The 14,716-nt window shown below is 41.0% G+C and overlaps 1 protein-coding gene across 1 annotated transcript in view; it reads left to right on the top strand.

Annotated features, from left to right (window-relative positions):
• Nucleotides 1-14,716, top strand: part of LOC115355543 (NUAK family SNF1-like kinase 1) — a 182,955-nt gene that overhangs the window by 158,276 nt on the left and 9,963 nt on the right. Inside the window, exon 6 of the mRNA XM_030046400.1 lies at nt 12,727-12,859. Within this exon, the coding sequence (XP_029902260.1) occupies nt 12,727-12,859 (133 nt within the window). The remainder of the gene's footprint in view (nt 1-12,726; nt 12,860-14,716) is intronic.

Here is a 14,716-nt window from a genome sequence, read left to right as displayed (position 1 = left end):
TCACAGTGTTGCAGACATTATGCAGTCCTCACTTAGAGTCATTTTTCAAAAACTGTAGACCATTTTATTCACCACGGGAATTTTCCTTGTACATTCTGGTCGGTGTTTACATCCCACCTCAGGCCTACATGAGTGAGGCATTACATCACCTGGCTTACCAGATAACAAACATGGAGCATAAGCACCCAGACAGGTATTAAGGCACACCTATCAGGGTAGCCAAGAGGAGCTACACTGAAGAGCTTAAAAAAACAGTTTTCAGCTAATAAACCTGCGTCAGTGTGGAGAGGCCTGCAGCACATCACCAGCTACAGGAGAACATCCCCCCACAACAACTATGCAATGAGCTTAATGAGTTTTACTGCAGGTTGGACAAACCCATTTTCATACCCCTCACCCGCTCAGTCATCACACAACCATCAGCACCCGCTGCCACCCTCTCACCCTTCCCCACCAACCCCCACCTGCATTCAGGATCTGCAATGCAGATGTGTGTCAGCTGTTCTGGAGACAGAAGATCAGGAAGGCACCAGGCCTGGGTGGCGTGTCATCGACTTGTCTTAAAGTCTGTGCTGGACAGCTGGCCCCCATCTTCACGCGGATCTTCAACAAATCACTGTGTAGTTCCTTTCGGCTTCAAACGCTCCACAATCATCCTGGTCCCCAAAAATCCCGCCATTACAGGATTGAATAACTACTGGCCTGTGCCCTGACATCTGTGGTCATAAAATCCTTTAAGAGACTGGTGTTGTCCCACCTGAAGGACATCACAGGGCCCCTGCTGGACCCCATGCAGGGGGGCCTGCGGGTCAGTGGATGATGCAGTCAACATGGGACTGCACTTCATCCTGCAACACCTTGCCTTCCCAGGGACATATGCAAGGATCCTGTTTGTGGACTTCAGCTTGGCATTCAACACCATTATCCCAGAAATCCTTCTCTCCAAACTCATCCAGCTCACTGTGCCAGCCTCCACCTATCAGCGGATCACAAACTTCCTGATAGGGGAAGCTTCAGGGTTGTGTGTTCTCCCCACTGCTCTTCTCCCTCTACACCAACAACTACACATCCACAGATATGTCTGTTAAACTCCTGAAGTTTGTGGATGACTCAACTGTGTCAACAACACTGTGTCTGCTGTGGAAATCTTCAGGTTTCTGGGAGCAATCTCCCAGGACCTAAAGTGGACACCTGACATAGACTGCATCATCAAAAAGGCCAAGCAAAGGATGTACTTCCTGTGGCAGCTCACAAAGTTCAAACTGCATCAGCAGCTGCTGAACCAGTTCTCTTTTGCAATAATACAGTCTATTTATACAAGGGTTTTCTTCTATTCAGACAAACAAAGAAGAAAACCCTTGTATATCGCAATAGAAGACAAAAGGAACTTAATCAGTTGAATACAGTCTTATGTTTTATGTACATCCATCACTGTATGGTTTCCAAGCAGGACAGGGACAGACTACAGTGGACAGTCAGGACTGCAGAGAAACTGGTGCCAACCTACTCTCCATTCAGAACTTATACATCTCCAGAACCAGGAAACGGGCAGGAAACATTACTCACCCCCTGGACACAACCTGTACCAACTTCTCCCCTCTGGGAGGCTCTATAGAACACTATGCGTCAAAACCACCAGATACAGCAACAGTTTCTACCCACAGGCCATCACTCTGATAAACTCACAGTATCAGGAACAATCCCTGTGTAATAACCTGTAACAAATTATTTATTCTAATTATACTGGTAGCCTCACAGTTTCTTAACAGATCATCATTGTACAGTACAGGCCAAAAGTTTGGACACACCTTCTCATTCAATGTGTTTTCTTTATTTTCATGACTATTTACATTGTAGATTCTCACTGAAGGAATCAAAACTATGAATGAACACGTGGAGTTATGTACTTAACAGAAAAAGGTGAAATAACTGAAAACATGTTTTATATTCTAGTTTCTTCAAAATAGCCACCCTTTGCTCTGATTACTGCTTTGCACACTCTTGGCATTCTCTCGATGAGCTTCAAGAGGTAGTCACCTGAAATGGTTTTCCAACAGTGTTGAAGGAGTTCCCAGAGGTGTTTAGCACTTGTTGGACCCTTTGTCTTCACTCTGCGGTCCAGCTCACCCCAAACCATCTGGATTGGGTTCAGGTCCGGTGACTGTGGAGGCCAGGTCATCTGCCGCAGCACTCCATCACTCTCCTTCTTGGTCAAATAGCCCTTACACAGCCTGGAGGTGTGTTTGGGGTCATTGTCCTGTTGAAAAATAAATGATGGTCCAACTAAACGCAAACCGGATGGGATGGCATGTCGCTGCAGGATGCTGTGGTAGCCATGCTGGTTCAGTGTGCCTTCAATTTTGAATAAATCCCCAACAGTGTCACCAGCAAAACACCCCCACACCATCACACCTCCTCCTCCATGCTTCACAGTGGGAACCAGGCATGTGGAATCCATCCGTTCACCTTTTCTGCGTCTCACAAAGACACAGCGGTTGGAACCAAAGATCTCAAATTTGGACTCATCAGACCAAAGCACAGATTTCCACTGGTCTAATGTCCATTCCTTGTGTTTCTTGGCCCAAACAAATCTCTTCTGCTTGTTGCCTCTCCTTAGCAGTGGTTTCCTAGCAGCTATTTGACCATGAAGGCCTGGTTCACGCCTCTTAACAGTTGTTCTAGAGATGGGTCTGCTGCTAGAACTCTGTGTGGCATTTATCTGGTCTCTGATCTGAGCTGCTGTCAACTTGCCATTTCTGAGGCTGGTGACTCGGATGAACTTGTCCTCAGAAGCAGAGGTGACTCTTGGTCTTCCTTTCCTGGGTCGGTCCTCATGTGTGCCGGTTTCGTAGCGCTTGATGGTTTTTGCGACTCCACTTGGGGACACATTTAAAGTTTTTGCAATTTTCCGGACTGACTGACCTTCATTTCTTAAAGTAATGATGGCCACTCGTTTTTCTTCCTTCAGTTAGAATCTACAATGTAAATAGTCATGAAAATAAAGAAAACGCATTGAATGAGAAGGTGTGTCCAAACTTTTGGCCTGTACTGTATATATACACTCTCTCTCTCTAGTACTTCATAATTGCCTACTGCATGTGTTGTATTCATTGATGCACTTAAGAATATTCATGTTCTGTGTTCATAAAAAAATTGTTCTGTAAATAGTTCATTCACTATTATGATCAAAAAAACTGATCTGAAGCTCAATTCTGAGGCTGTTCTGTAAATAGTTTTCCAATAAACAATAAATATAGCAACTTCTGATCAACTGGTATCAATTTCGGGCTTAAAATAACATTCCGGTTAAGCCCCACCCATTTCAGGTCAGACACTGCCCACTTCTGGTTTCAGCCCCGCCCACTCCAAGTACGGATACGGATACAGATAATGTAGATGGTTAAACAGATACAGATAGTGGTGTACTCAAATAATGTATTGAAGATGTTATTATGCCCCCCTTTCTTTTTCCCTTTTTGAGATGGCTTATATGTTATTTCCTTTATGACGTGTGCCTTACCATGTGGGTGTAAATAATTTTATAAAGGAGATGATATGTGAATAGCACTGTTTACTGATAACTATGACACATGCATTATACTAATGATGTTATATACCGTATTGATCTGAATATAAGACGATATTTTTTCCATTGAAAATTCCCTGAAAAAATGCCCTCGTCTAATATTGGGGGTCTAAGCAAATACACATGTATTGTACTTGCATATGTTCCGTGCTTGAATACAGTATACTTCCCCTGCTCTGTCACGGTTGGAAGTGTGCTCCAGCATGGTACGGGCGTTCATGCACGAGCACATGAACGGTCACGCACGCAGCGCGCGAACATGGATACAACGTAAATCATGCAACTTTCCTCCTGCCTCCGCAAAATCGCTTAATGCGCGCAGCGCAATTACCGGCAAATGGCCACGTTGCGCAATCAATAATCAACCATGTTGTCTGTGTAGCTGTCCATTGTGCTGCTGCAACCGCGTATAAACAAAAGTTGATTTATGATGAAAGGTATATATGGCAGTCTGTGTGCGCCGCGCACCTATCAGATCCGGCAGACCTGACCAAGGCACCAGCCGGCATCAGGTGGGCCGGCCGCAGCACCGCACTGTGTGCGCCGCCACCCGGTTGAATGTAGCAGCCAGCTGACATGCCGCTCCGGCTGTCAGTTGGACGCTTTCTGAAGTTACCTCCGAAACTGTCAAGGTAAATAAACATCGCTCAACCCTGGCCCTGAGTGCAATGTGAGACGGTGGCGGTCTCAGAAAGAAGAGCTAAAAAATGCCTACAGCCAGAGAAGCGCTTTTCGTGGTCCAAAAACTAGTCGATTCAACGAGATTGACAGGAGGGTGTGCAGTTTTGTGAATGAGAAACGTCGTGAAGGACTGCCCGTTACGAGGGCTGTGATGCAGCAAAAAACACTTAAAGTTCAAGTTCAAGACCTTTATTTGTCCCCGAGGGGCAATTGATTCTGCCGCAGTAGTAAAAAAAAACAGTACAACAACATCGACAACAACCACAATGACAACAACAGAGTCAGACACACAGAACAACAACTACAAGGAGACACACAAGGCAGACAGTAGTAAATAAATCAGTAGTAAAAAAAAAAAAAAAAAAAAAAAAAAAAAAAACGTAGTTAGTAAATAAAATAAATAAAAAAAAGTGCATACTTGAATAAAATGGGAACTAAAGGTGATGCTACCTGTACTGTACAGAGACCACACAAAGCTCAACATACCCCACACTGAGTTTAAAGCTAGCATGGGCTGGTGTCGCAGAATGTCCATATAAAAAGTATATTTCCAAAAAAGTCTTGAAAAAGAGGGGTCGTCTTAAAATCAGGGTCGTCTTATATTCAGATCAATACGGTAATGATGTTTATCCAATGGATGGCGAGTGTGAGAAGGAACCTAATGGTGATGGAGTAATGTGGTGCTTGCCCTTATATCATGTGATGGTGAATGTGTGGATGGCAGATGAGCAGGTGTTCAGTGGTACTTTCCCTGGTGATACTAACATTTTGATATGGGAGTGAGGATTGAGTTTACTGTGTATGCCAGTAGCTCTTATTTTATGTTTTTATTTATTTAATTTCTGTTGGTCTTTGTCTTTTGTGATGGAACTGTTCTTGTTGAAAAGCAATAAAAAGTGAATTGCAAAAAAAAAAAAAAGAAAAAACCCGTAGGAGCCAATCCTGTAAACTGACCTGGGTGGTGCTTTCCATATCATTAGCACCATCCCCACTAGTCGCGGGCTGGTGCTGGTCATGTTTTATTTTCAATAAATAAATTCAGTGTAGACCAACCTGATATGGTTGCTTTACATGAACAATATTAGTGTAACTAAGAGATTCACTACAGTGGAAAGTTACACGCTGGTGTATTAGCATGTTCTCATTGCCAGGTTTGATGATGATGATGATGATGATGATGATGAATTATGATGATAAATAAATCCTTTGTTATGCACTTATTAAGAGTTAACAATTCTAAACCTTGACCAAATTTAGTGCTCATTGTTGATATGGGTAAATTATAAATGTCTTGTGATTTAAAATACCGTATTTCACCAATTAATCGCCCGGCCGCAAATAGCCGCCGGGTTCTTATAAACGACTGGGGTCTGCACCCATTTTGCGTATTAAACGCCCACCCGAATAACCGCCGGGGCGATTATTTGCATTATATGTAGGTAACCCAAAATAAGGCTATTCACCTCATTTTTGCAGAAGTAAACAGTTAGCCGCACAATAACAGCGCAGCACTTCTGTTTTCTGTCAAAATAAGAGCGCTAGCTAACGTTAGAACAAAAGGGTGTACCGTAATATTAAATCGACCGACTGAAAATATGTTGGACAGTAGCTGTCATCACGATAATGACCTGGTGCAAAAATAAATAAAGGCCTGCAGCGAATAGCCGCCTGGTTCTTTTAAAACGCCTGGGGTCCAAGTCGATTTTGCATATTAAACGCCTGGGCGATTAATTGGTGAAATACGGTAAATGGGTTTATGATGGAGTTATCAATAAACTTATAGTAATCCAGTAACCCTGAACAACATTAAACAATGTGGAAATCTGGGATTCTATACATAGCTCTATAGTGTACGCGTGTGTCCTATGACTGACTATGTTTCTGAATAGCATTTTAGAACATAGATTCAGTTCTCCAGCATACACTATTTTATAGAATTAATACAAATGAAAGGGTATTTGCTTAAAATTCTCTCTGTGAGTCTGGTTGTCCTGAATTTTAGCATCCTAGTCAAGTGTACATACATGTTTTCAGGGCTCCAGCGTGCGACCTATTAGGTCGCATATGCGACCTAATTTTTTTAAGGTGCGAGTTAAAATTTAATTCGGTCGCGCTGGTGCTACTTGCAGGAGGACGAGTGAAAAAAAAAAATCATTTTTTTTCTCTCATCACTCCTGTGGCTATGTTAGTGCAGTAATGGTTGTGGTTGATAATAAAAATATTAGGCTACTTTCTGGCTCATTCCTGCGACTCCTATCTCTCCTCTCTCTCGCTCCCTGTCTCTGCCTGCCTGTCTGTCTTAATGTGTGATGTGCACAGACGTAGGCTACACGCGCGCTTACACGCAGCGCGCTCCCTGAATGATCACCAACAATCCTGCTAAAAAAAACTAAACAAAGAAAATGAAGCGGTCTATCGTTGATTATTTTAAGAAAAAGAATGTGTCAGAGGAGGCTGTTGATACTGGAGGGTCTGAAAATAGGGAAGCAACTAGACCTGTGTTGAAAAGATCTGTCCCCCGATTTTGAATCAATCTTCATTTAAATTCCCATGGATCGATCTGTACGCCCAAAGATCTATCTATATCTATCTATATATGTATATATCTATATATATCTATATATCTATATCTATATATCTATATATATATCTATCGAGATATATATATATATATATATATATATATATCTATATCTATATATATATATATAGATATATAGAGATAGATAGATAGAGATATATAGATATATATACACTACTCACAAAAAGTTAGGGATATTCGGCTTTCGGGTGAAATTTCAGGATGAACCTAAAATGCATTATAACCTTTACAGGTGAACTTAATGTGACCTTCTGTAAACTTTTGAATGCACATGTCCAACTGTTCAATGTTTCAGTACTTTTTGCACAAGTTGCTGTTCTCTAACAAGAAGCTTAACGACAAAATTCACATCAGGTGTTTGATCCATGAATCGACCAATAAATTTCCTGGTTCAATTAGAATTGGTATTTAAACAGTCCTCCTCATCATGCTGTTCACATTTTGACATCATGAGACCAAGACGACACCTAACAATTGATCAGCAGCACCTCGCCATTGCGAGGCTTCAAACAGGATGTTCTCAGACGGAAGTGGCCACTGAGCTTAGAGTGTCACAGAGTGTCATCAGCAGGTTGCAACAGAGATACAGAGAGACTGGAAGAGTCACAGAAAGGCATAGAAGTGGACGTCCTTTGGCCACATCCCACACTGATGACCGCTTCATTGTGAACAGTGCCCTGTGGAACCGGATGATGAATGCCACTCAACTCCAGGCACGTTTAAGGGAGGTGAGAGGCACCCAAGTGTCACGTCAGACCATTCGAAACCGTTTACACTAGCATGGTCTGCGTGCTAGACGACCTGCAAGGGTACCTGACCACACCACCAGGCACAGGTGTCATCGTCTTGCATGGGCCAGGCAGCATTTACACTGGACGAGGGACCAGTGGGCCTCAGTGCTGTTCTCTGATGAAAGCCGATTCAAGTTGAGCAGAAATGATGGCCGCCAACGATGTTGGAGACATCAAGGAGAGTACTATGCATCAGCCACTGTTGTCACCAGACGAGCCTTTGGTGGTGGTGGTGTTACTGTGTGGGCAGGTGAGTCTAGTCAGTACAGAACAGCCCTACACTTTGTGAATGGTACAGTGACAAGCCCATACTACCTGAATAACATCATTAATCCAGTCATTGTGTCCCTGCATGAACAACATAGGCCTAATTTCATCTTCATGGACGACAATGCTCCAGCTCATCGAGGTCGCATGATTAGGGAATGGCTGCTGGAGACTGGGGTACCTCAAATGGAGTGGTCTGCACTTTCTCCAGACCTGAATCCCATAGAAAACCTATGGGATGAGCTGAGTCGCTGTGTAGAGACTTGTAACTCTGTACCCCAGAACCTCAATGACCTGAGGGCCGCCCTTCAAGAAGAGTGGGATGCCATGCCTCAGCAGACAATAACTCGACTTGTGAACAGCATGAGACATCGTTGTCAAGCTGTAATTGATGTTCAAGGGCACATGACAAGTTATTGAGACATTGACATTTTTTGTTGTGGTATACCCACCACTGTTGTTGGCTTTTGTTTCAATAAATTGTTTGAGATGAGGAAATCACCAGTGTATGCTTCTACTTAAATGCCCTACTTTCGTGATATAATATCACTGTAGCATGAACTTTTTCCATTTTCCATAAATTTCACCCGAAAGCCAAATATCCCTAACTTTTTGTGAGTAGTGTATAAATGCTGTTTTGTGTGGAATATGAATGTATGTCTAGGGAAAATTACATGGAGAGAAGCAAATCTGGGTGGCACAACCCCTCCAGTCGTTTCACCTGCTCCTGCACCACCAAGAAAAAAACATTACAACACCTGCACCGGCACCGTACGAGTCCAAAAGGCAAAGAAACTTTCCAGGCTACAGCAGTGCGCTGACATAGATTGTGTAACAAAGCGAAGAGTTGCCACTCCGCTCTATTTTCACTGGCTAACAGCAGCACACTGGCTTAGCTTGTCTATTCAGAGAAGCGGTATCACTTTGGCTTATTTTTTTTGACTTACCTATGTTATCACATGCATAGTACTACTGCTCATTCATTGGTAGTTGAATTGTTAGGTCTGTTTGATAAGTAATTTACATTTTTAAAACAAATAATAATTTAACATATTGTTAAATTATTTGAGTCATGCTTACTGGTAAACATCTACTCCTGCAAGATAATGTTATGTTCTACAACTCATAAACATACACTAACACAACATACCAAGTGTTTGAGCATCATATCTCCTCTGGGCTACAAAAGGTGGTCCTAGCCATTTTACCAGTCTTACAGCCATTTTAATTATCAATACCCAGTGGCGTCGTTAGGCCTATTTTAGGGGGGCTGAAGCCCCCCTAAAATTTTCTTAAGCCCCCCCCAAATAATTTGGTGGGGTTTTTTATATATCATTTTTTTTTTTTTTTTTTTTTTTTTTAAAAAAAGTGCAGACAAAATCAATATAAGACGCACGAATATGAATTTAAATAAATAATAATATAACCTGTCATTATTCACTTGAATATGATTATAAATCTGTTGGTTTCCCTTCACTTCACAGTGTAAGGTGGAGAGTGCCATCAGTGCTTTGTTATCCAGTCCGTTCCACTTGTTCGTATAGACAATGCCCACATTACTCAAAATCCAGTCCACGTTTTCACTGCAACCTTACACCCCGCCGGCATACACAGCATACGTGCTGCACACAGCCGACTGAGAGCAGCGTTAGGACAACATGAAGCAGGGATATACCATATTTCACCAATTAATCGCCCGGGCGTTTAATACGCAAAATCAACTTGGACCCCGGGCGTTTAAAAGAACCAGGCGGCTATTCGCTGCAGGCCTTTATTTATTTTTGCACAGACCTGCACCAGGCCATTATTGTGATCACAGTTACTGTCCAACATATTTACAGTTGGTCGATTTAAGATTACGGTACACCCTTTTTTTTCTAACGTTAGCTAGCGCTCTTATTTTGACAGAAAACGGAAGTGCCGCACAGTTATTGTGCGGTTAACTGTTTACTGCTGCAAAAATAAGGTGAGTAGCCTTATTTTGGGTTACCTCATTATGATGCAAATAATCGTCCCGCCGGTTTTTCGGGTGGGCGTTTAATACGCAAAATGGGTGCAGACCCCAGGCCATTATAAGAACCCGGCGGCTATTGGTGGTTCGATTCCCGGTCAGGACAACAAGGTGTTCCTACTTTATTACCTAATTTTGTTGTTGACAAAAACAATAAAGTGATTCTTATTATTCTGCCTGTCATTGGCTAGATGAAACACACAGTGACACTGAAGGTTTCTGTAATGTTCATTTCTGTACTCTCACCTAAAACTGAACTGAAATGTGACCTGGTGACTGATTGTTATGTTTGTAGCCGCTAGCCTAGCCGTCTCCATATATTTCAAAGGGACATTAGCTCCGCGGCTAACGCTACTTATTGAGTATGTATTTTGACTTAAAAGTCTGGTGCTGGGTGCTTATATTGATTTGAAATGAACCGGAATGAATGTCAAATCAGAGATTATTGTATTGCATTGTATTATATTGACAAATGAAATGATATATTGATGCATGTTGCTTTTAATTGATTGATTGACTGATTGATCTTTATTATTATTGTATCACAATACAACAAAATTTTGTTTGGAGAAATCCAGTCCAGATAGCAGCAATAATAAATAAATAAAGTGCCATAAACATAACATTTAATGACAGATCTCTTGTAATGCACTTTGTAACTGCACTAATTGAGAGTGCCCCTTCTTGTTATTTAAGCACTTGTTAATTATTCACACTAGATTTCAGTTAGAAATCCAGTGTGACACATACCACCTATCTCTCATTCTTCCAAAATGAAATGATAAGTAGTGTCTCACAAGAAATCATAGAGCACATTGTGAAGGAATTGAAACAGGCCAGGATGTACTCTGTCAATGAGTAGGTTAATGTGAAAAATAGGACATTTTCAAGCCTTGTTCTAACTTCATGGGGAGATACATACACCAACTGATTCAGATTCAGATTTAAACAAGGATTTGTGTAGTATACTTTGTCGCCATGGCCTTCCTATGTGCAGTTTGGGCTCATTCTCCATTCATGCTGATAGGCACCTGCACTTACTGATCTGAAATAGATGCCCAAAAGGCGTTACCAATATGGCCATTAAGTGAACAGCCTTGGCCTAAAAGGACTTTGATAGAACTACATGAGTGCTTTCAGTTCCAGTGAGCCGCATACTAGGCCTATTGACCCTAATTAAGCATACACCCTTAATTGATTATACAGTGACTTGAATGCATTATGTTTTAAGTCTAAATTTTGATATTATAAGTCTCTTAAAAGTCCCCTGAAGCCACTATTTAAGGGGTTATTTTTCAAAAATTTCTCATGAATATGAAACATTTCAGTCAAGGTGCACCTCATATGACTTATTTAACTTTAGCTTTTATTTAAGAGTCAACATTATAAAGTGGAGAGAGCCAAGAGACATATATATGAGCCAAATTAGCCAAATTTAAAGAATAGACTGAAGTAAAAAAAACAAACAAACAAACAAACAAACAAACAAAAAAATCTATTGGTGGCCGAAGACTTTTACACTGTACAGTATCTTTGTTAAATCTGTCCAAAAATGTTGAAAAGCAATTTCTCAGTCTTTGTTTTCTGTCTGTGAAATTTTGTGCTTGCGCGCATTCACTCACATCCTGTGCATCTCCTGGGGCTAAGCCCCCCCTGTCCTTAAAACCTAGTGACACCCCTGTCAATATCTATATTAATTTGTTGTCAAATGACACAATATAATATAAGTATTAATGTGTTGCATAACTAGACAGGCATGTAATTCAGTAACAGCTCAAAATGCTTTTTAATAAAACTAACCAAATCAATATCGGATCAAATCGAATCAGATCGAATTGTGATAATCGATTCTGAATCTTGTGAATCGGAATCAAATCGATTCTTGAAATTTGAATCGATACCCAGCACTAGAAGCGATAATGTCAGATTCTTCTGATACTGGAGAAGAGGAGGCCAGTGACAGGTTGGCAAAAGAGACACGGGGCAGTGTGGAGAGAAAGAAAAAGTATACTTTTCAGCAACAATGGCTAGTGCAGTTCCCGTGGTTGCGTTACGACAGACAAACCATGGTGTGTGAGTACTGCAGGACATGTGGCCCGTCCGTTGCAGGCAGAAGAACACATTTTATTTTATTTTATTATTGTGTTTATCATGTTGACAACATGATAAGGTCATGCATTAATAACACGCTATACAAAGAAAAATATGGTGCTACCTAATTTCTTTTGGTGCTACTAAATGAAAAGCTAGGTGGCACCAGCGCTACCTGTGAAAAAGTTAGTCTGGAGCCCTGCATGTTTTTATTGGGATGTGTGTAGTTAATAGGTAACAATGACTGCCTCTCATTCTCCACATGATAGCATGCATTGTATATATATTTCAGTAAAAGAGGCTATTCAAGAATCATGATATGCGCAGAAATTTAACTGGATTCACATTATATTCTTGTATTGATTTTCCTGATTCATAGTTAAGTACAAAAGACAATATTTTGACATGTAGTGTGTGTGCAGGACCTGTGTGATAGCCTGATATTGTTTTCTCATCCTTGACATTGTGAATTAAATCACATTTGACCAGTTCCACATCAGTCTATATATAATTGCTGCCAGGTATGAACTGGGCAGATATAAACACACACACATCTATTGGTCAGGTTTGAAAAATCTGCCCCTTATCTGCCTCTGAAGGGAGGTTTAAAGGGAGTTTAATACATCTTTCCTTCTTTCAGTTATTATTACATACTGCCATAATTTAGCTGAATAACTTATATTGCTGTGTTGTTCAGGTGGACAGCTGGGCTCTTGGGGTTCTCCTCTACACCCTGGTGTATGGAACCATGCCTTTTGATGGAGGAGATCACATGAAACTCATACAACAAATTAGCAATGGGGAGTACAGAGAACCCACTCAATCATCAGGTAATATGACAATGTTTTAGTTTCTTCTGTTGCTCTTACCTTGTCTTAGGTGGCAATGAACTGAAAAGAGCTAGGCTCCCCCAGAACAACCTCAGACTTAAATGGGCTTTTGAGACATTTGACAGGACTGCAGACAGACCCCTGTTAAAAAATATGGGGTGAAATCCATTCTGAACCATTCAATGTTGTCCTTATCTTGGGGTAACTCTAGATCAAACACTCAGCTTTAAAGACCAAGTCGAAAAGCTGAGTAACACACTGAAAAATAATTTAGCAAATTTTAGATACATAAGAAACTCTCTTACCATTGAGGCATCAAGTACATATGTAACCCCTGGTTACTAGAGGCATTAAATGCAATAAATTAAGTAAATCTTAAATTAATACAAAATATATATATTTAGGCTATAGGTTAAATTAATAAGTAATTTGAGAACTAAAAATATTAGAACAGTAACAATGACCCATAAAAAAAAAAAAAAAAAAAAAAAAACCTGTGTGAGAATGGAATTCTCATTCTCACAGCTGCACCTTGAGAGACACTGAGACAGACAGAGATAGAGACAGAGACCAACCGAGGGAATCAAAATAAAAAAAAAAAGAAAAGAAAAACATCCTGAAGAGAAAGAAAGAGAGAGAGAGAAAAGAAGAATAACACCCCTGGAAAAGTTACACTGAAAAAAGGGGAAAGGGAGGGTTGTTAAATTTTCAAATATGTAGTTCGCATATACAACACAATTTATTTATATTCTTCTTCCAAACATATGTCAGTCATGTTGAGTTCCTGTAATCTCGAGGGATGTAAAGTCAAGAAGTTTCAGGCTGTGTCCGAAATCACTCCCTAACCACTATATAGTGCACTATATAGTGATTACTTTTTGTAGGGGTGTCTGAATGTCTAGTGATTATTTATGTTCACTATATAGCCCACTAGATGTATCCCACAATCCACCGCAAAATGTAGTGGACATCCGATGGTCACTAACCAGGCAATATATCCCGTCATGCATTGCGGAACGGCGCAGAACAACGGGCGAAGTAGTGTCCAAAACGGTCCACTATTGAGTTCACTATATAGTCCACTACATTGAATTCCCTATATAGCGAGTAGGGAGTAGTGAGTGAGTGAGTGATTTCGGACACAGCCTCAGTCATGTTAAAAAAAGAAGGAAATAGTTATGTTTGTTCTGGAAACTCCGCCCCCTCTGGGTCCTGCTTTCGGAGGGAAAACTATGCGGTCGGCCATGTTTTCGGTATGCGGTCGGCCATCTTTTCGCTGGGGCTGGAAGAATTATGCGGCTTTGGACGGCTCTCTACAAGGTAAGGATGAATTAAATCTTATAAAACGTCGGTTAGAATTACAGGTAGTGACTTTATGCACTGTTTTCACCAAGCCAAGGTGTTATATGCCATTAGCACTGAGCAACATGAATAAGTCAATGTCAATGCTACGGTAAGCTTTAGTTACCACTCACTTGCGTTAGCTACGCGACTGTTGGCGATTATTATTTTATATGCGATGATATTTATCTAAATGTACACACAGCATGTGTTTTTGTGTCGTAAATATTCAGACTGAAGTCTAAATTTTGTTGTGTCCGCTCTCCAGAGGGCTATTCACAACAATGAACCTAACATTCGGGTTAGCTTAATTTAGCGGGGGAGGGGGAGGGGAGTTGTAACTGGCGCAGTGGCTGCTTAATTTACATTAAACTTCTAAGTTTAAGCTGGCGGGCCAATTCTCCGTTTTTCCGGGTTTTTAAAGTTAACACTAACCGTTGGTCAAAGCAGCGATGGAGGTTACATCGCTATGCCATGAACACACACAGATGCCCCGCACACACATAGAGTTTACTG

The sequence above is a fragment of the Myripristis murdjan genome, chromosome 23, assembly GCF_902150065.1.
Source record: "Myripristis murdjan chromosome 23, fMyrMur1.1, whole genome shotgun sequence".
Taxonomy (NCBI): Eukaryota; Metazoa; Chordata; class Actinopteri; order Holocentriformes; family Holocentridae; genus Myripristis; species Myripristis murdjan.
The sequence above is the reverse complement of the archived record's forward strand: the minus strand, read 5'-3'. Positions and strand labels throughout refer to the sequence as shown.